At 35.5% G+C, this 23,003-nt stretch overlaps 2 protein-coding genes and 1 pseudogene across 3 annotated transcripts; 2 read left to right on the plus strand and 1 right to left on the minus strand.

Annotated features, from left to right (window-relative positions):
- Positions 1 to 549: 549 nt before the first annotated feature.
- On the plus strand, positions 550 to 9,118 carry LOC110908318 (DNA polymerase I). Of its 2 annotated transcripts, XM_022153237.2 has the most exons (15): positions 556 to 914; positions 2,395 to 2,623; positions 2,877 to 2,956; positions 4,336 to 4,374; positions 4,543 to 4,561; positions 4,943 to 4,996; positions 5,444 to 5,571; positions 5,945 to 6,013; positions 6,174 to 6,259; positions 6,355 to 6,464; positions 6,590 to 6,640; positions 7,051 to 7,109; positions 7,986 to 8,030; positions 8,254 to 8,328; positions 8,688 to 9,118. In XM_022153237.2, exons 1-15 carry the CDS (start codon positions 783 to 785, stop codon positions 8,805 to 8,807), a joined length of 1,296 nt encoding a protein of 431 aa, XP_022008929.1. In that variant the 5' UTR covers positions 556 to 782; the 3' UTR covers positions 8,808 to 9,118. The 2 variants fall into 2 exon arrangements, with proteins under 2 accessions (XP_022008930.1, XP_022008929.1); XM_022153238.2 differs by lacking the exon at positions 4,943 to 4,996 and having other exon boundaries at positions 550 to 914.
- An 8,580-nt stretch (positions 9,119 to 17,698) lies between these two features.
- On the plus strand, positions 17,699 to 22,372 carry LOC110908319 (annotated as a pseudogene).
- Positions 21,381 to 22,106, minus strand: LOC110906637 (NDR1/HIN1-like protein 1). Its single transcript, XM_022151740.1, has one exon. The coding sequence runs from the start codon at positions 22,104 to 22,106 to the stop codon at positions 21,381 to 21,383; it is 726 nt and encodes a 241-aa protein (XP_022007432.1).
- Positions 22,373 to 23,003: the final 631 nt, after the last annotated feature.

Here is a 23,003-nt window from a genome sequence, read left to right on the forward strand (position 1 = left end):
ATGACCAGTTATGCTAATCCATTAGCGGACACCCCTACTGTCAGGTATCTATATATTCGTAAGTTTGTTAAACAATACCCATTTGGATTCCTAAGTACATTTTTCCTATGTCAATTTTTAATATTTATTAACTAAGAAAACTAAATGTAAAACCTAAAGAGTGTGAATCAATGGATTCCTCAATTACCTAAGGACACAATGCCTCAATGAGATAAAAAGGAAATGCATTGTTTGGGCCGATGACCCCCAGATTAGCTGGTTTGGGGGTGAGGTGGGAAGGTTTTCTCTTCGGGGTTCCTGTCCGGGCTGCGCAAGTTCGAATCCCGCAACTCCGCCAAAAAAATTCCTCGTGACGGTTTGAGCTTAGGTAAGGAGGACACCGGGTGTGCGGGGCGAGATTCGAACTTGGGTTGGAGAGCTATATGCCATGGGGTTTTCACCACCGAACCACACTTGTCAAAAAAAATGTACTGTTTGGGTAAATAAGTATGTACATTTCAGGTGATCAGGTCAGCTAATCTCATACCCTGTCTTGTATCCAAATGCTTTCTAGGTTCGTGTTCGTTTGGCATCCCTACTTGATCCGTCAACGCAGGGCAAGTCACCATATGTAAAAATTTAAAAACCACGGGCACTATCTATAACTTTCCATATAAGTTGAGGGGGTTGTTCGATACTTGCTGCATTTTAGCCGATGAAAGGATTAGGAGAAAACTCACCATTAAACCCTTAAACTCTGCTTCTTCATCAATATTGAAGGCACAAATGCGTACGGATTGAAGATGAGTTGCTGTCAATTCTCGAATCATCTTCTTAACAGCATCTGCAGAACGATTTATTTCGGTAGGAGGAGCATTTCAACGAATTATAGAGCTAGAACACTTGTTTCTCCTTCACGCAATCGATTTACGAAGGTATTTCTCGCATTTAATCAGTTTATATGCTCCATTTTGTGGAGAAATGTGTTTATTTATTGAGAAACTATGATTTTATGCTTTTAATCGGTATAATATGATGTTATCATGTTATAATTAGGGATTTTGGAGGTCTTAGGGTTTGAAAATCTGTATAGAGATAGAAAGTTTGATATCAAAATGATATGTATTTCTGTTAATGATTCAGTTACAAATGACTGCTTATGTATACACTAAGTGGAGGATTAACTGCTCTAACAAACACAACTTATTAGCATAACTAACTAACTGAATACAAGTATACAACCGGCTCGATATTATCGATTCATAACATAGATGATACTCATCATATGTCAATGACTGCTTATGTATACACTAAGTAGAGGAGTAACTGCTCTAACAAACGCAACTTATTAACATAACTAACTTACGGAATACAAGTATACAACCGACTCGCTATTGTTGATTCATAACATAGATGGTACTCATCATATGCCAAGTTTCTCTCCGGAAGGTCTTGGAAGAAAAGATTATATGCATTTTGTTGTGAAGTTTTTGGTTTTATAAAGCGCGCCTAGGCGCAAGGTCCTTTGCTTTTGTGTGGGTAAGGCGCAGGTAACGCGCAAAAGGCGCACTGAAAATTGGCTTAAGGTGCAGGTGAGGCGCGTGCCTCATGTAGATTAGAGTTTTTGTGCATCAGGAAGACGTACATATAGCTTTTTAGGTGGTACATGTAGGTAATTTATGTATTAAATCGTATATAAAGCTTATTTACAGCTAAATTTTGCAGTAGGGGATGCTAAAAATCTATGAGAAATATAAAAAAATGTATATAATAAGTTGCGCCTTGTGTATGAAAAGCTGTGCGCCTCGGTTTTAGACCTCGTCGCCTCGTTGCGCTTCTTAGTTTTTAAAACCAGGGTGAAGTTGGCAACCATAGTGTTACATATTTGGTTCAATTGCTTTCGGTTTTGAAATTGGTTACTGTTAGAAACTTAGAATGCGTATATTGGTTTAAAGTCTCTTGGGTCCTCGGTCTGAATATATATGTAACAAGCTTGGAGCATTTGATATATATACTCTAGCTTGAGGGGGAGTGTTAGAATACATATATTAGGGTTAGCCGTCAAAAGCTTGTTAGCTAATCCCCTTAGGGTTATTGAAACTCTATCTATATATATGTGTACATTGTATCATAGATATTACATCAGTTTAATATCTCTCTTTTACCTTCACAGTTTCCCATTTGACATCAACATTTGAACTGTGTAACATCAGTGTTGGAATTGGTTACCATGTTTGAAGATTATAGTTCATTGGTTCCAACTTTTTTGGTCATCGAAGTTGACATGCTCTTGATGATGTTTATAAATAAATTTTAGTCTGTCATTGGCGGTGTGATAACAATGTACCTTAGAGACGGCGAATAGACAGTCTTTCTATGTTGATCTGAATATTGACTATTGTACTTGCTATACAGGGTTACTGCAAATTGTCGAGTTCTTTGAAGTCGGAACTATCTGGAACTGCTCCTGCTTTTTCTCGGAAAAAATTGGGAACTGTTGATGGAGAAGCACCACCACATGAAAGTACCTCCTCTGATTCTTCCCAGAAAACAGATAATTTAGTAAATACTGATCCTTCAAATGGTCGAGTGATGCTTATTGATGGCACTTCTATCATTTACAGATCTTATTACAAACTTCTTGGTAAGACTTTGTATTTTGTTCTAATGATGTATATGTGTTCAGTCATTCCATGAGTAATCACATCTTTTTAAAAGTTAATGAACCAAACACAAGTATATTTTCTTCTGAGTTGTACATTAAGATAACTCTTAATTAAAGCTCTTTTGCTATACAATTCAATATTTCAATGTATGTTTGCTTTTCTAACATTTTGGTATGCAGATTGAACTCTTATTAGGCCTGCTAATATGTTTTCTTTGTTTATTGTGGGTAGCTAAATTACATCATGGGCATTTGGCTAATGCGGATGGCAATGGAGATTGGGTCTTGACTATATCTACAGCTTTGTCACTCGTAAGTCTTGCTCTTATTTTTGTTGTTTTTTATGCGTGTAAGGGGGGGGGGGGTGTCATAATTAAATTCACAGTTGATGATTCCTGGAAGTTATGAATTTATTAGCATGATAATAAAGACATTACCATTCCAATTCATTGTGAGGATTTTATTCATCAATGTTGTTCTTTTGGTCAACGTTGACTTTCCAGAAAAATTGAAAATTTTGCTTTTTCCTTGCTTTGTATTCTTCCTGTTCCGTATCACATAACTTCCCTCCTCTCTGTCATTATTCTTTTCCAAGTTGTCCATAACTAATTTGAACTCTTTTAACCGTAACTACCTCCTTTAATCGTTGTTCCCTCATCAGCCACAATTATCAAGTTGACACAATATTTTGAATCACACATCAGCCAACTATTGCCATGTCGCCCGGTTTGACTTTCTGTTGTGTTCCATGACCAATCTTTGCAATAAATTGTTATGATCAAAGCCCAACTATTGTATTTGACTTCAGATTTGACCATCTTCTTTCCATGTTAACAGAGTCCTGCAAACGTTTGATCTTGTTTATTCTGTCGCCTTTTATTGATTTCCATTCATGTTTTGACTTTTGTAACTCTGATTCTAATCCCACCAGAAGACAGTTAATTAATACTAACATGGGTGGTTGAACTCCAATTGCTCAATATTTTGGGTTATAATGTTCTATTTAGGCTCAAGTTATATATTCAACTTGAAAAAAAGTTATTTAAGGTAATTAATATCTGATTCTAGACCTTGTAACATCACTTTATAATAATGTTATTATCTCACATCTCCGTCAAGAATTCTCTACATAAGTTATAAATCACATAATCATCCTTGAAATCTTATGTTCACTAGAATTATCTATATATTAAAAATAAAAGCCAACGAATAGTAACTTTAATATTATAATATTATATTCTATGAAAAACAGAAGTAATAAAAGCCAAAGAATAGTAACTTCAATATTATAATATATTATCTTTATTATTATTATTATTATTATTATTATTATTATTATTATTATTATATTATATTATATTATATTATTTATATATTAAAAATAAAAGCCAATGAATAGTAACTTTAATATTATAATATTATATTTATTAGTTAACATTAAACATCCAATTTTTGTATGCCATAAGATTGCAACAAACTTTTCTTAAATGTTCCCTATTGGTCATTATAGAATTAATAAAAAATGACAAAGCTGGAACACTTCTACCTAGTTAACAACTAAATTGGCATGGCAGTTCTTACAGCGACCAGTGTGAAACCTTTGAGAAAGTATATTGCTAATTTATGGTATTGTCTCATTTAATAAATAAAGAAGCAACTGACTCTTACTCCTTTTGTTATTCTCTTGGCAGATAATTGATGTTTTGGAATTTACTCCATCACATGTGGCGGTACATATCTTCTTTTTATTTCTTTTATTCTAATCAAGTGTGACAATTAGGCATCCACAGTCTTTGTTTAAGTCCGATGGTCAAGTTTTTGTCAAGTTTTTTTCTCACAGCTCTACTGCTATTTAATTTATGTGGTTCTGAGAATCTCATTTCTTTTGTTATATGCAGGTGGTTTTTGATCATGATGGTGAGGCTCAAACCTTGAGGAGTCTGTTTTGCTATTAACTCTGTCTTCAGTTTTGGTGGTGCAAGTACTTTAGTTCTTTTATGATTATCATCCATCATCTTGTGACATTTTTTGTTACTCTATTTGTACATGTGAGCTTGGAATATCTTTTCTTGTTTCCATATGACATTCATGTCAGTTTAGCATGCTTGATAGATGATCACAGAAACCTCTTAAACTTGAAGCTGATTTACTTTTTTTTTGTCTATGAACTTTATTTTGATAAGAAATTTTGGTAATCTACAACTACATCTCGTATAGATATACTGTTCGCTAGTTTATTACTAATAATGTTTGCTAATTAGCATAGATCTAGGCCATATTAATAACTTATGTTTTCAGGATTTTGCTTTGGTAATATGCCTCAGTCGTCCAGACAAAAATTTATGGCAAAAGGTATGCTTTTCCTCCCTTCCTTTTTCCCCTCAGCCTGGTCTTTTTTTAATTCCATATTCCTGGTTTTTAAGTGTCATATTATTCTTGAATTTGGAATTGAAATTTATAAAATCGTCCCCGTTGGTTTGCTTTCTATGTTTCTCCTTCATTAGAGTATGAAAACAAGTCATGAATGTATTCAGATAGATTTTCCAAGTTTATGTGGTATCATGAGGCGCGTGTGATGAATTTATCTGTATCAGACATTCTGAACTACAGTTCTCTTTTACTTAAGTTGACCAACTGTAGTCAAGATGATTGTCTTGCTATTTTCTTTTTCAAATCTGTTTGATTCTAGACTTATATGCCCTTTGCTATAATTGCATTCATATAATGATGAGAAAAACTAATAAGTTTCTTCGTGACGTGAGTCTAATATTGGTTTAATACATGTTTCATTTCATTTAGGTCAGACTTTTCGGCACACTCTCTACCCCTCATATAAGAGCAACCGTCCACCTACTCCAGATACAATAGTGCAGGGCCTTCAATACTTGAAAGCATCCATCAAAGCCATGTCCATCAAAGTCATTGAGGTAAGATGGGTGGGTTGGATAACAGGTTAAAATGGGTTTGTAATTGAAGCAGATCATTTTCACTACAATATTATTTGTCATTTTTCTAATACCTGATGCATTAGTTTTGCTTACAAAAACATTATTATTACCGAAAATATCTACGTTTTTGATAAAAATAATCTAGGAAGTGGTATGCATTAAGGTAGACTTTGGGCAACTTTCAACCCATTTGACCGGTCCCTTTTAGCTAGTTTTTTCTTTGATCTTGATAAAAAGGAAAAAAAGACAACTGAGATCCATTCATAAGTAAATGGGTCGAATAAAAGCAATTTACTTGAAATCTATCAGTTATGGTTAATTGTATTGATGATATGTATATTAATCAAGGTAGGTTCCTGGTGTTGAAGCTGATGATGTTATTGGGACCTTGGCTGTACGCAGTGTAGATGCTGGGTTCAAAGTAAATTTTCTGCAACTCTTTTACATGCATGATACAATTCTATCAGATTTTCTTAGAAAGTGCTATTAATGAACTGAACTCTTTGGTTGTAGACGACATTAAAGCTATATTACTTCAGAATCTTGTATGAGACTTGTTAAATAGGTTTCGTTTGTTACAGGTCAGAGTTGTCTCTCCTGACAAAGACTTTTTCCAGATATTATCTCCTTCGTTACGTCTTCTTCGAATTGCACCTCGTGGTTTTGAGTTAGTATTAATAAATTATTTCTTTTCTTGTTGTCAAGGTTAACGAGTCTATAATTATGATATAGAGACACTTATATCTTAAACTTTCTTGTCAGAATGGTTTCTTTTGGAATGGAGGATTTTGCTAAGAAATATGGAACACTACAACCTTCTCAGTTTGTGGATGTAATGTCACTTGTCGGTGACAGATCTGACAACATACCAGGTTGTCTTTCGATCACATTATGAGAATAATACATGTTCATTTTACTAGGCTTCTTACAATGGTTTATATATATATATATATCTATCCTGATGATCTTATGTGTTGGATGCTATTTGTTAAAACAGGGGTTGATGGAATCGGGGATGTACATGCTGTGCAGTTGATATCAAGATTTGGTATACATGGAGTTTTCTTTTAGTATTGTTTTCTTTACCTTCATACGCTATTTGTAATATTTTCATATATCCCCTTCAAAACATAGTATAATACCATATTACCCAACAAATAACCATAAACAAGAAATAGCTATTTTCCTTGGAACTTGCATTAGGATATGGGTGTTTGGAGTGTAAGGGGAAAGCAAAGGGTATAATGGTCATATTATAAATTGTATTTGATGAAACTGGTAAATATGAAATATTTTGTATTTTGAATGGGTATATTTTATATGAGTTTTTTTGGTTGGGTAATGCAAGTTTTTCTAGGGTATATATGGAGTATATGTGAAATTGTCCCATTTCACTTTTATTTGAGGCGTAAGCCATGATGTTTCTAACTTATTGCTTGTTTACATGAATTTATAAAGGTTCATTGGAGAATTTGCTGCAAAATATTGATCAAGTTGATGAGGAACGAATTAAAAAGGTTTGTCCGAATATTTTCATGCTTCTCTTGAATTGCATTTTGGAAACAAACTACTTTCACATGTCTGTTATTCTTAAACTAATTGGATGTATATCAATATCATGGATGTAAACTTGTGTCAAAAAAATTGTTCTATTGAGCTTAAATACTATGACAAGTGTTTCCAGAATTTTAAACACAGGTAATGTTGCTAGTATGATAAATAAGTATATTTTTAATCTGGATAATACTTTTGGCATAAATATGACCTAATGTTACTGCTCCTTTCGTTAGCTAGATTTCACAGCCGTCTCCGAAAATAACAAAAAAAATTTGGCCCTGTGCGAGATAGAAATTTTGGGCCCGATTCGCTTATTTCCATGTATTATAAACTCATCAATTATTTAATCACTAAAATTTATGTGAAAGTAATTTAAATAGTTATTTTTAGCTAAGTGTAGTTAGTAATTTATTAACTAAAGGAAAAGATGTAGTTGACAAAATTAGGCATTAAATGTCATATGCAAACTAAAAAACTAAAAAAGTGAAGCTAAAATAGAGAATTTGGAGACGCCGGGATTAGAACCCGCGTCTCCTTGTTGTTTAAGCAAGGCAATAACCACCCCGACAAGAGCTTGTTTGTGTCATCTTTCGATTCAGTATATATATATTCTAGCTTATACAACGTAAATTCTATACAAAGTTAAAAAGATTTGGGCCCCCGGAGGATTGGGCCCCGTGCCGTTGCCCACCCCGCACCCCCTCCAAGCCGGCCTTGCTAGATTTGTATATATGATGGTGGGTTTAAACAAGAACCGTTAAATATTTGACTTTTAATTTTTGTGTTTATATTATACTAGAGACGGTTAATAGCGGATTTGTAAATCTCAAATGCAGGCTTTGATAGCAAACAAGGAGCAGGCCTTATTGAGCAAAGAACTGGTGTGTGACTAGCAATATAACCATTTGCATTTCAAGTTTACAACTTACCAACTGTAGTTAACCGATTGTTTTCTGCACATGTGTAGAATAAGAATCGTGGGCATTTCAGTCATTTATACTAATTCTGACCCTAATGTCTTTCTTGGCTTCTGTTGTATTCTTACTAACACTTTTTGTTTGATTGCTAAGCTATTTGTGATGTGAGTCATTATTTTTCTGGCAGGCCCTCTTACGTTCTGATCTTCCTCACTACATGGTCCCATTTTCCACCAGTGATCTTGTATTTAGAAAACCAGAGGTTGGTGCATCGTACATGCTGTATCCTTGAAGATATAGTTAGAGGTTATAAAATGGACGGGTCGGGTGGGTTGGATAATGGGTCAAACTTGTATTTTTTTAGCACGGGTTGTGTTGACCTAGAAACACTTTTTGTCTGTTTTTTTCTCTGATTGTTTAGGTTGTCAAATGTGATTACAAAATATATTATATAAAATGATTCAAGGTTTCTTCATTCTTGTATTAAAAATACACTTTGGCATTTTCATTGTAGCAAGGTTTTTTTTTTTTTTTTATTTAATCTGTTTGACCCGTTAGAGACATAACATAACCTTGAGCATTTTGTTTTCTAGTGGTTTGATGAGATTTGTATTGATACAGGATAATGGGGAGAAATTTACAAACCTCTTGACAGCAATTGGTGCTTATGCTGAAGGTTTTTCACTCGATTCGGTTATTAGAAGGGCTTTCTATATGTGGAAGAAGCTCGAGAAGACCTGACTTTGAATATATCATTTGTTTCGGCAATTTAACCAGTTTTAATCGATAATTTGGTGGCCAAAGTTCCAAAATGAGATTAAATTTCACTATTTGGCATCACTCTAGGCAAGATCTGGTATAGCCAAAAGCTGTGTCAGTTGGACAATACTAAGTTGTAACACATACAGGGTTGATCATGGGCCCAATTGGACATATGACGCAATAGCCAATATGTTTAGTTGCAGAAAACTGGGGTGTTTCTTGAAACTTTTCAGGGAAACTGAAAAATCAGAAAACCTTGTTCAAATACAGAAAGCCTTTTTTATACTTTACAAAGTACAGTTTGGAGTAAATAATTTGATCTTTGCTTTCTCTAATGATTTTTCATCCTTCCCACATCCATCCACCACCGTCCTCTGTGTGCTGACTGTTGACTGCCACACTCCATGACAGGCGATCCTAATTCCCTACCATCACCAATTGCCATCACCCAACTTTGTAGGCCGCTAGTCGCACATCGATGTATTTGCTACCTATAAAATCGAACATTTTAAAAGTCATTATATGTGAGGAAGGTGAACATGCGACCGTTAGGCATTAATGCAAAACCTAGCAAAAGTACGTAGTTTTAGTAAAATCCAAAATAAAATTTAATCTATAAATCGTTTTTTTTAATTTGGAAAACCATCATCGCGTTTTTCTTCCTATGATCCACCAATACCCAATATCAAAGCAATGTTTGCATCTCTTTAAGCTACATTGTGCCCGCCACCCAAACTCGTCACTATAGCAGATAGCTCCAATTCAACTTCCCTCAAACGTTCACGTTGCCGCATATGTTGTATGAATTTTGGTCTAAGAGACCAAAATCACAATAACTAACAAACCCAAACACTATTTTTTGGGTTATAGAAGATAGGTGCGATTTTTATGATGTTATGAAGTTAAAAACTACTCATGGGAAACAAACCTAAAGATGAAAATTTTGGCTCTTTTTCGTCATTATAAATGGCCATTTGGGTCATTACGGATTTTCATCTCAAAATTTTAGGTCTTGAAGATGATTTGAAGGTAATGTGAACCAATTTTTAAGAGCTTGTCCCTGATTGAGACACAATATTGATTTTTTTTTTTTTTTTTTACTTCAACAAGTAGAGATCATGTTTCTGTCATGCAACTCAAATGTTGTTTCTGTTGATAAGATATCAAATAAAGGAAGTAGATGTTTCTGTCATGTAATTCCACTGATTGGACATCTGTTATGTGCTCAATTCCTTGGCTAATAATTATATGCATCACTTTAAGGCATACATGTGCATGGGAGTTGCATTATTTAATTATGCATAATATTTATTTTTACTTGTTAATTTGTTTCGTTGGTTAAGAAAGAGTCAAGTTAAAGTAGTTGGTAATTTATGCACTATTTTAGTAGAACATGGGCTAAGGAGTAGTGGGTAGTTTGAGTCTTGTTTCTATTTATATTTACCTTTTGTAATTTGCGTCTATTATGAATGAAAAATTTAGAGAATTAACTAAGTCTTGTTTCTTGCTAATTTCTTTTGAGTTTGATCCACTCAACGGATTATCTATTTATCAACCGATTGGTACATATCAACATCACCAAAGGGACCTTGCCATTCTTGTAGGATCGGTTTTGACACCGTACGATTGCGTAACGAACGTTCGACGTGCGGAATCCGTGAACGTGCGTGACCGAACACACAAGAACGTACTAGAACTGTGATTCTATTGACAAATATGACGTGTACAAGCAACGAGAATCACGTGGAGAGAACTTTCTCTCTCTAAGCTTAGATCTCCTAATTCCAAATGAGCAAAAGTCTTACAAATGATGACATAACTCTCCTATATATATCCCTTGGAATTAATGAGACTTCTCATTAATTACCAAAATGCCACCTTGCTACTTCTATCTAATTATTATAATATAAAGCTCGTTTTGAACTGTTTCTAGCTACGGCTCGGATTGACGAAGGCGATAGACATTAATGCACTAACAGTCTCCCCCTTGGATATTGTCGCAGTCAATCTCGTAGCGTCTTGTCTTTCTCTTTCTCGAACAGAATCCTCGCGGATCTGTATTCGAGCTTCCGTTGCTCCCCTTCTTCTTAGACTCTTTTTCCTTCAGGCTCCCCCTTTCGTCAAGCTTCCATGCTTTTGGGATCGACACCTGGTTTTCTAGGATACAAGCTCCTTCAAGATAATTACCTGGTTCCTTGAATGCACTTTCCCCATTGCGTTGAGCTTGTCTTCAGACTCCCCCTTAGACTCAGCTGTCGGGATCGTAGTCTGGCTTTCATTAGCCTCATACCTGCACATACTTTAACCAACAGTAAGATTTGACTTTATGCTTATCACTTGTATTTAAAATGATTAAATTGGTTTTAAATTAATGAGCCATTTAGTCATTTCCAAAAAAAATTCTCATTTCCAACAAACTTCCCCAAACTTCTGTTCTTCCTGTTTAGCACTTAGAATTTTGAATATCAGCTCTCCAATATCAGTTGTCGAAAATCTTTTTGGATTTTTCAAAATTTCATGCTAAAACACACTAAAATCTTTTTGGATATTTGTCTTTAATGAAAAGCAGTAAAGAAATATTTACAGATAATATTTTTGTGAGTTTGTGAAAGAGGATCATATCAGTTTTTGAGACACATCACAAGCACCATTAAGCTTTTAGACATTTTAAGTTCTAAACGATTCACATTGATTGACGATATAGTTGTCCTCTTAAGCTCAATCTAAAAACTTTTGAAAATGCTTACCGATACTTTAAGGTATATTAATTTTGCACTAAAATCTTATGGACCCCACGATCTCAGCATATCCCCTCATCATGCAATACACTAACTCAAGTAATGCCTTTAAACTTTCATCAACTGTGATTTGTGCAAAAACAAAGCAGAATGTTTAAACATTAACAATCAGGTCGATACTTCCGTATACGCAGAGAAAGTCCAATGTTTAAACAAAATAAGAAAATAAAACAAGTTGAAATTGTTTAGGCTTTAACCACCAGGTCGATACTTCCATATATGCAGAGGTGATCCAAAGCTTAAACGAAACACCAAAGAAAATAAAGCAGAATGTTTAGGCAATAACATCCAGGTCGATACTCACGTATACGTAGAGGATGTCCAATGCTTAAACAAAATAAATAAATCAAACAAGTTTAAATCTTTGCAAAAAGAAATACACAATCACAACGACTTTTTCAGCAAGTTGTGAAAGTTCACAAACTGACCGGTTTTTATGCTTTTTTAGCATTCAGCGATTACTGAGTAGGTACACAATCAAGAAGGACAAAACTAAGTACTATACTTTCAACCGTGTTTCCCACTAGAATTAGGCTTTTTCATTTATGTTTGTATCGTTATCGCAAATCTACTAGTCTAGCTGAGCCTATCGTCACATCTTTAGTGAGACCGTTTATCACATATTAACTTTCCAATTCTTTAGCGTGCTGTGATAATCCACTGATGTACTATCATTTCCTCTTTTCTCAACAGAATTCATTTTTGATTTTTCAATGTTTTTGATATTTTCAAATTTTCTAATTTTTTTTTTAATTTTTCTCCCCCTAAAATCAAAATATGTTTCAGTTTTGATTTTCTGGGAAAATTTGAAAACAATAAACTGTACAAAGTAAAGTGACAACTTGACGAGAATTGCTTCAATTCTCCATCCACTTGGCGTAAACAATCAGAACTCCCCCTGACAACAAACTATTTTCCCATTATGATTTCAAAACACTTAAGTTTGTTTTAATCAAAATGGTTTTTCCGGAAAATTAGTTTTGTGTGTCGTTTCACAAACATGGGGTTTTATCTTGTTTTCAACCATTTGTAGGTTTATCACAAAAAACACTTTCCAATAATCATATCACTTGTAAGATAGTTAAATCAAGTACAACTTAATGTCCTTGATTAACCACTTGTAAGTCGAAATATCACAGTTACCAACCTGTGAATTTCTCAAGAAAGATGCCGATTCCTAATTCCCAATTACCAACCTGGGAGTTCCGGCAAGTCAGGATTTTAAGCAAAGAATGCAGGCACCCAAGCCTGACCAGCCTTGGGTGTGACCTTTTCAATTTTACTCGGGGTTTGATCATTTCTTTTTTATTCATAAAATTCTTTAACCCTTTTACCTTACCCTCAACCATTTTTCCAAAAATATTTTTCACTTTGGTATTAAAAGCCTTTTCGACATCAAATTCTTTCTTTTCAGAATAGAATTGATTCGAAATTTTCACTTTACCAACTTTTTGTGTAAAATTTTCAGTTCGCAATGGTGGAAAGTTTGTGTCATCCATTGGCGTAACTGAATTTTCACTTTTGAGCTCAACTTGTGGCTCCTCTGATTTTAACGAATCAGAATCATCGCCAGAACGTGGCTCCTTTGTTTCCGAAGAAACAAATTCATCGCCACCAACTTTCACCTTCTTCTTTTCCTTTTTCGTCCTCAGATTTGTATCTGATTAATTCATCTTGCTTGAGTTTGCAATCGAGGGAGTTAATTCATCAGAACTCTTATTCGATCTATCAGGTGAACCCGAGGACAAAATCTTCTCGAGATACTCTCTCGCCTTCTTCCTCTTCTTCCTCAGTCTGTCTTTCTGCCCTTGAGAAAGCTTCACTTTCTTTTCTTGAACTTTAGGTTCTTGAACCTTCTGTTCTTTGGGCTTGACATTGACTGGTTTCTTTGCCAATTTTTTAGATCCAGCCCTCCATCTTCATTTGACCTCCTTGGGCAGTCTCTGGCAATGTGACCTACGATGTTACAGTTATAGCATCTTCTCGATTCAAACCTCCAATTCTGGCAGTTAACAGCAATGTGTCCTTGATAGCCGCATCTGTAACACACTCTGTTATCGTACCAATCACCAGTTTCAGCCCAAACGCTCAGGTCAAAGCATTGTTTGGCTGGGTGAAATTCCTTTTTCCTCGTGTTTGCTGGATTTGGCTTTTGAGCACTGTGGTCCGACCTGCACCACTTATTACCAATTTTCTGTGAGTTTTGATTTTTCAATTTTTGTGGTTTTTTTATCACGATTGGACGATTGAACTAATGAGCTTTTATTCTTGTTTTGAACATTTTCTGAATTTTTAACTTTTTGTTTCTGTTCTACTATCTTCTTCAAAGGTTTTTGCGTAGAGCATTCACCCTTTTCAGTTGATTGCGGAACAGTTTCTTGAAATTTTTCTTTTAATTTCAAAAAAAAATTCTTTTTCTCATTTTTCTCATTTTCATCATCAGTTTTCTCATCACAATCTTAAATTTTGACTTTGTCAAAATTTGTGACATTGTCACTTATTGGAATAGCATTGATAGGTTTTGGACAGAGTTGATCAATCATTGTTGAAGAGGTCACAAAACCTTTCAATTTCTTCTCAAACTCAGCAATTTTATTTCTTGCACTCTTAGCTTCATTTTCAAGCTGAGAGGTTTTTTCAAGCTGAGAAGTAGTTGCAATTTCATTTTCCACTATATTCTTTTCAAGAACAGATTTTTCATTTTCTAAAACTTTTATATGTTCTTGAAATTTTGTTTCATTTTGTTTCAGATTTTTGTTTTCCAATTTTATCCACAAATCTTTGTTTTCTGAAGATTTTATCTTATCGTTAAAAACTTTTTCATTTTCTTTCAAAATTTTGATTTCCAATGTCAAACTCTCCATCTCTTTTAAGAGTTTGACATTGTCTGCTTTAGATTTATCACAGTTTAAGCACTTTTCGGTCATCCTTTCAGCTTCAGCTTTCTTCTCGATCTTGATAACTGAAATTTCTTCAACTTGCTTCTCTACCACTTGAACATTTTCCTCAGATTTGTCTTTTACTTCAACAGTTGCTGCTTTATGATTCTTTTCTCCCGATTCAGATTTCAATTTTCTAATCTTTTGAAATTCAAGTTCTTGAGCTTGAATCTTCTTGATGAAATCGCTCAAATTGAAACTATAATATTCTCCGTTCTTCTTCCAAGTTAACAAATACGTTCCCCACACATCATTTGGTAAAGCATTCGCCAACTTGTCAACCCACGTCTCATCCAGTAAACAAACTACAATTAAACCATTTGATTCAAGGAAACAGAAGATATTGATGAGCCTATTCTGGTAGATGGTCTGCAGCAAATTGAAAAAAAAAAACAATTTTTCACATTAAGTTCATACTAGAACTTTTGTTAGGATAACCGTTGCCAAAAGTTGTCAGATTAGAGACTGTGAATGTGACTGAAACCATTATAAGGTATGGGCAACTAATGTGGGGTTTATATACCAAATAGTCTCTTTCACTCACCAGATTAATCTTTTGGGTTAAGTTCTCTTGTTTGGTGTTCTAAAGAAAGTTTGTGTACCTACATTAGTTCACCATATTGGTAGCTATTCTTTATCAGTTTAACACGATATTGTTGATGAGTATACCAAATAGTCTCTCTCACTATTTGTTTTTTTTTTTTTGTTATCAGTTTAATACTTGCCTTTCTTTAAAATTCTATGTGCCTAACTTTCTTTAAAATCCTAATTACCTAGTCATATCATACATATTCTACGATGACTTATTTACCTTGATTAATACAACTAATAGAGGGTGGTTGCAATAATATAACTGTGTCACTACTTTAAACATAATTAATTATTCATTTTTTATTGTTACTACCTGGTAGTTTTCTTCATATAGAAAATTGAATTTTTATAACAGTAGTTAGTCTCCTTCACATGTTGAAACTGGTTAAGCAAATTTAAATATATTTAACAAAAGTTACCGTGGCGGATTCATGAATAATTTTTTGGGGGTGCGAACGAGGGGTTTAACCAAATTTTCAAGGGGTGTGATCGGAATTTTGCCTTATAAAATACACTAATATTTTTTACAGATCAAACTCAAGAACCAAATGATGGAACCAACCTATTCCACCTGGGTTACCTTGATCATCGGAATCTACTTTAGCCGTCACCCCGCCTTCTCCATTCTTGTTCAACGTTTTTTTGTTTCTTATTTTGTGTTGTTTTGTGCTTTTATGGATCGCGGCATGTTGTTTAATAAATAATAAAATTCTACGCTAATTAAAGAACCAATGGATGTTTAAGAGATTAAAATCAACATGTAATAAGCTTTGTGATGAAAGTGATGAAACTTCTCACTAGAAGTCACTGCCACCAGCTAGAATCCACAGGAAAAATGTTGTAGAGTACGTTGGCTAGTTGCAAAAGAAGAGAGTAGAGAAGCTAAAACCAAATGATAATTTTGTTTTTGAAAAATTGTTGGTTGGGGGAGTAAAAAAAGGAAAAGAAACCAGGGGCGGAACTATAGTGTTAGCAGCCGTAGCACGGGCTACGGCTCAACCCCGTATTCATAGTGTTATTTTTTATTTTATTTTTCGGTTTTATACAAAAAATACCCCTAAAAAATACGAGGATCCCCCTAACCAAAAAATAGGAAACTTGATTTTAGTAAAATCCATTCTTTTTATAAGCCTAAACATTTTACAACCCGAAAACTTGTAGAATAATTAAGCTTGGATGATAAAATAAGCCCAAATTAATAATAATAGAATTAAAAGGAAGCCCAAAATATAATTAAAGTTAGTCCAAGACCCAAAACAATAAAAAAATCGAGATATCCCTAAATTAATGAGCTAGCTCCGCCAGTGAAAGAAACATAATCATCTTGATTTGATTATCTAACATAGAGGGCACAATATTAGAAAAATACCCTTACAAGTTATATATAAAGTTAAATTGTTAATTCTTGAAAGGATGAAATGATTTTTCTTGGTTTCTCCTAACCTAGTGGTTTTCTTGTGATATGATTACTTCTCTCTATATGTGTTTGTATGCGCTAGGGCTAAAAACGAGCCGAGTCGAGCCGAGCTAGACCTAGTTCGAGCTCGAATTTCAAATCGAGCTAAGATTTGAGGCTCGAGCTCGACTCGATTAGAATTCGGGCTAGCTCGGCTCGATCTAGCTCGAACTAAAATAGAACCGCAAAATTTACTACTTAAAAATCCTGTAAAAATGAATTTCTTCATAGACTAAGGGCCATAATTGTCATTTAATTTAACCATATGGCTAAATATGCAAATATAAATAGTTAATTCACTTTGAACATTGTCTTTACCTTCTTTTGTAGGGGAGATACTCCCTTAGTTTTTGTTTTCTAAGCGATGTGGGACAAAAAAAGAAAGATGTAAACCTTATCGAGCCAGCTCACGAGCCGAGCCAGGCCAAACTCGAGCTCAGCTTGTTTACAAACCGAGCCGAGCCGAGCTGGCTCGTTTACAACTGAGCCAATTTCGAGCTGAGCTTTCTTCGAGCTTTTTTCGAGCGAGATGCGAGCCACGAGTTTTTTGAACACCCCTAGTATGCGCTCTCTATTTTTATTCATAATTCATAATTGAGTAAACTGTCATTTTCGTCTCTGTGGTTTGTTCACTTTTGCTATTTCAGACCAATTGTAAAAAATGCACCAGTTTTCTCCATGACATATTGGACACGTGCCACTTCAGTCCAAAAATTAAAACCCAGTTAAGTCAAACAGACTAAATGAAGGGTATTATTGTCAATTCATAAATTAAGGTGAAAATAAAAGATATATGAATTGACAATAATACCGTTCATTTAACATGTCTGACTTAACTGGGTTTTAATTTTTGGACTGAAGTGACACCTTTCCAGTATGTCAGGGAGGAAACCGGTGCACTTTTAAAAATTGGCCTGAAATGGCAAAAGTGAACAAACCACATGTACGAAAATGAGAGTTAACTCTTCATAATTTTTATATATCGCAAATAATAAAATAATAAAGCCAGTATAAAAAATGTCTTGTTTTTCATTTCTAAAAGAGAAAAATGCAATTTGCGTCCCTGTGGTATGTGCGAAACATCAACCTGAGCCCCTAAATTCATTTTTTGGTTTTTTGAGCCCCTGAGATTATAAATTCATAACACTTTGAGTCCTTCTGTCTGTTTGATTGTTTGACTATTGTAAAATATCATTTATACCCTTAATGATATACACATATAATCCCTAATTCCCTCAACATCACCAGACCTTTTTTTCATCTTGAATCCAGTCAACTCATCTTCTTGATCGGTTTTTTGTTCTTGTTAACTTCAAATTTGTGATCTTGTAATACCCTTTATACTAACCTTTCAATCAAACATCACCGGACCCTCATTTCTCACCTCAACATTTCATCAAACACCTGGGGGACACCTTATTTTCTTACTTAAAGCCAGTAAAATCGTCTTCTTGAACCTTGATTTAATGAAAGGGGCATCAAAGACTTACTTCCGGTTGAACACCGGATCCAAGATTCCGGCGATCGGGCTCGGAACCTGGCAGAGCGGCGGTGGGTTTTGTGTAGAAGCTGTGAAAACAGCGATCTCAGTAGGTTACCGTTACATCGACTGTGCACATCTGTACGGAAACGAAGCTGAAGTTGGGGAAGCGCTAGGTGAACTTTTCAAGAATAATTCAGTAAAAAGAGAGGATATTTTCTTGACATCAAAGTATCATTGTACAACAAATTCAGTAAATAAGTAAATAAGCTGGAGAATCATGTCAGGGTGTCTCTTAAGAATCTTGGGGTGTCATATTTGGATCTTTACTTGATGCATAGGCCTGAAAGTTCTGCACTTGGTGATGCGACTGACCCGCCTGCGAATTCGGGTAGCTAATACAGGCAGATTTGGAGTAAGTTGAATTCAACATGGAAGTCTATGGAAAGGTTGGTTGAATTGGGCCTTGTTCGGGTTGAGTAATTTCGATAGACCACATATCAGAGAAGTGCTTAAGTTCGCTAAGATTGTGCCTGCAGTTAATCAGGTTGGTGTTTTGTTCTTGTTGTGAACCATAATATGTGAAACCGGTTCCTAACTGGTTCTCTTTTTGTTCTTGTTGTGAACCATAAATTAGGGCTTAATACTAAATTTTGTGGTTTTTAGAAGGGAAAGAAATACAAAAGACGGTTTTACCCCTGGCTCAAACAGTCAAACAGACGAAAGACAGACAGAAGGACTCAGACTGTTATGAATTTATAAGTTCAGGGGTTCAAAAAACCAAAAAATGAATTTAGGGGTTCAGGTTGATGTTTCGCACATACCACAGGGACGCAAATTGCATTTTTCTCTTTCTAAAAACTAAATCAAGATTTAAATAAATACATAAGGTGACCTTTTAGAAAAAAGAAAAGTGAAACCTTGGATGATTTGAAAAAAATTAGTGAGAATAAAGGAACCTCTAAAAAATTTTCTAGATTCACCACTGAATAGGTTATATTTTGGCGGAAGTCCTCATACATGGCCCAAAATTAAGAAAAACTAAACCTATTATCCGGTGATTTTTCTCCCGAATAATAAGATTGCAAAGGAATGAATAGTAAGAAAATATAGTCCTCTTTGGAGAAACTGATAATCATCCACATGCAACTTACATCCATTTTACATAACCTTTTGAAAAAAAAAAAAATTATTATAGTTCAGAAATATCAATGGAAATATCCTGGGGTTTAGTGTTTACATAGTAAAGAACTTGTTTGTGTGGCTTAAAGAGGTGCCTAGAACCATATGTTGAGCGAATTACATCGGCTAACACGTGATATCGCAACATAACGTATAGGAGGACAGGCACAAAGGCAACCACACTTATTAAGATAGGTATCCATTTCATTTCTTTATGGTATAGCATGAAGAAGTTTTAGCTGATGCTAAAAGTGATTACCATGGTTGCTATAGAAAGGAAAAGAGTTAGTAGACTTAACATAAGCTTTCTGGGTAATGATTCCACAAAATTACGTACGGCGAAATGAGATGTGAGAATGGATAAGAACGTGAGTATTGAAGCTGATGATAAGAATAAGGACATGGCATCTGCCACTACAAAGACAACAAAGATTGGTTTTTGATCAAAGATAGGAATACCATTGTTTTGATCATATCCACCTGGAACTGGAAAAGCCGCGGCAAATACTATCGTGGCAATAAGCGCCGCAACAACCATACACTCAGGGCCGGCCTAAGCTCAAGTATTTTGAGACTTGGGCTTTGGGTCTCTATTTTTTAAAAATCCAGGGTTCTTGGGTGTTTGTGGCTGCAAGAATAATTGTTTCAGAAGAGAGAGTACGCTCAATAGATTTGGAATTCCAAAACATGGAAGAAACAATTAGTTTCTAATTGAAATCGCTAGTTTTTTTTCTTTATTAAAATTGCTTTGCTAGTGTCTAATTGAAATTAGTTTGCTAGTTTATAATGTTAAATAGAAATTATAAGTACGAATCCGGTCCCAAGGCCGGGTAAATGAAGACGGTTTGTAAACTTTTTTTAGTTTTAAATCGAAGAAACAATGAGTCACAAGGGCCTCGGATTTTTACTACGCTTCGGGTTTCGACATCCATTTTTGCCCATTTCAGCCGCGTCTCACTAATTATTTTCTGGGTTTCGACATCCGTTTTTGCCCATTTCGGCAGCTAAAAAACAAGAAGCCAAATTGATGAAACGAGTAAAATGAAGTTGGAGAAATTGAGTAACTCATCAAAAAACGAATTAAGGCTATTTTTACATTATCGTTTAGCCAAATAACTTTTAAGTTCTAGAGCATATTAAGACATAGCATACTGCCAGAGTGCCAGGCGCCAACTAATCGTAATTGCATGGGGATTCGTATTCTAATATAAGGGAATCATCATTTGCACGGCCTACAAGAGAGCAAATTCTGATGCTATACAGTCCAGATATAGTTAACTATTTTACATGTAATCTAAAGGTATACTCATCATCTTCTTAACCAGACCAATTCTTCAAGATTTAAGTTAGATCAGATTGCAGATCATGGCTTATTCAAGACGGGATTCCTAGTTCAAACAGATGATCATGGGTCAAAGTTAGAGCTTCCATGATTCCACATTACCGCAGACCAGTTCTTCTAGATTTATGTTAGATCAAGATTGGACTCTTTTGGGTTCAAATAGATGATAATGGTCAAAGTTGCCATTCTAGAAAAAATATTACAGACCACTTCAAGACTTTACTTAGATCAGCTTGCAGATCATGGTTTATCTGAGATGGGACTCTTTCGAGTACAGATGAATGATCACAGATCAAAGTAGTGCCTTTATGATTCAAGATCACAGACCATTTCTTCGAGATTTAAGTCACTTGCAGATCATGGTTTAGTTATGGCGGCGCTCTTTTGAGTTCAAACAGATGATCATGGGTCAAAAAATAACAAATCTTCAAGATTTTAACTTGGATCAAGCAGCACATCACGGTTTATTTAAGGGCAAACCCAGTGCCCTGCATAGGATCCGAGGAAGTGTTATGCCCGATGTATGCATCCGTCTCATATATTTTTGAGAGAGACCGCTTGATCCGAGAAATGGGACTTTTTTGAGTTCAAAAAGATGATCATGGGTCAAAACTAGAGCTTTAATGATTCAACATTACAGTCAAGAACAAGTAAAAGCATCCAGCAAAAAACTTATTATCAAATCAAACAACCACTAAAACCGAATTCAAATCCCTACATAACCAAACTCATCTTATACAACCACCACAAACAAACCTTTCAACTCACACACCAACCCCACACGCCTTCCCTCCACCACTCAACAACCCACCCGTCCCATTCGCCTCAACCCTAACCCCTAAACCCGGACAATAAACCCTCAAAACCCTCCGCCTCGTCCACCACCCACTCGCCTTAAACCCAACCCTACCCACCATCCTCAAATTAAACTCCACCATCCCCCTCCCCCTATCCCTATCAATCCCCTTCCAACCATCAAAATAATCCGAAACTGCAACGAGAGTCGCTCTAACACTCGTCTCATTCTTCTTCCCCTGCACCAACGGGGACAAGTTAGTCACCGCAATCGAGCTTGACTTGTAGAACACGGCAGCTTGGATATCGAAATAGTGGAGAGTGATTTTGGTGTTAGGGTTACGGACGGTTAATCCGGCGGTCCAGGTGCCGGAGATCATGGAGTTAGAAGATACGGTGAAGTTAGTTAGGGTTAGGGTTTGGACTCGGAATTGTGGGAGTTGTGGACGGAGAACGAGCCATATGATGAAGAAGATTGTGCCGATGATGATGATTGTTCCGATGAAGACGGTGAAGATGCGGCGGAGGAAGGTGGCGCGTTGGTGGTTGGGGTAGGGTGGGGGTCCGGCGACGTTGAAGTAGTGATTTGGTTGATAAGGGTGGGGGTGACCGTTGGGTGCAGGATAAGGGTGGGCGTAACCGTTGGGAGGAGGGGGCGCAGGATAGCCGGTGACGGGCGGGGTGTGATCTGTCATTGGGTTTAGGGTTTGAGGGGATCATCGGTTGTGTGGAATTTGTAGGGACGGTGAAGTTGTGGTTGTGGAAGAAGGGGGTGTGGCCAGGTGTGGAGATGCCGGGACCGCGTTGTCTGCTTCAAGACGAGTGTTTTTTTTTTTTCTTCTGTATACTGCCAAAATGGGTCAAAATTGGAATATTTAAGAAGAAGTTGGACTAAAATGTCGTAACCTGAGAATAACATGTAATTGTGTAAATATATTGTTATGTGGACTCACTTGAGCAATCTAAATCGTATGACAAAATTAAAAGGATGTTCAAAATTATAAACATATGAAATAAAATGTTTGCTAAGTTCAATTTAAATTACATGACTAAATAAATCAAGAACTAGTATACCTGCTTTGTTGACATGTAACCAAAATTGATCAATAGTGGCATTTTTTGAGGTTTTGAATTATAAATCTTTGACTACTAAATGAAATATTGAAGTCCTTTTATAATTTCATCAGGTGTATCTCGCCAACCTATTTTGGACTTGTCAAACAGTTTGACGTGTTAGATAAACTAGTTACACAAATCATGTCGGGATTAAAGTTAAGCTTTTCGACAAAAGTAATTAAACGGTAGAGATGAGCATTTGGTATCAAATCTCGATCCCGATCCCGAAAATACCATACCAAATTTTTTTGTACCGGAAACGGTATCCACTTTTTGGCATTTTCGGTATCGGTATTTTCGGGATCGGTACCGGTAAAATACCGAATTTTACCTTCAAATACCGCTACCGTACTGACATATTTCGGTATCAGTACCCAGTTTTGGCGAAATTCGGGATCGGGATTTTTGGGATCGGGACGGGATCGAGATTTGCTCATCCTTATTAAACGGTATGTGTTTATGTTTGGTGATACCCA

The sequence above is a fragment of the Helianthus annuus genome, chromosome 14 (assembly GCF_002127325.2).
Source record: "Helianthus annuus cultivar XRQ/B chromosome 14, HanXRQr2.0-SUNRISE, whole genome shotgun sequence".
Taxonomy (NCBI): domain Eukaryota; kingdom Viridiplantae; phylum Streptophyta; class Magnoliopsida; order Asterales; family Asteraceae; genus Helianthus; species Helianthus annuus.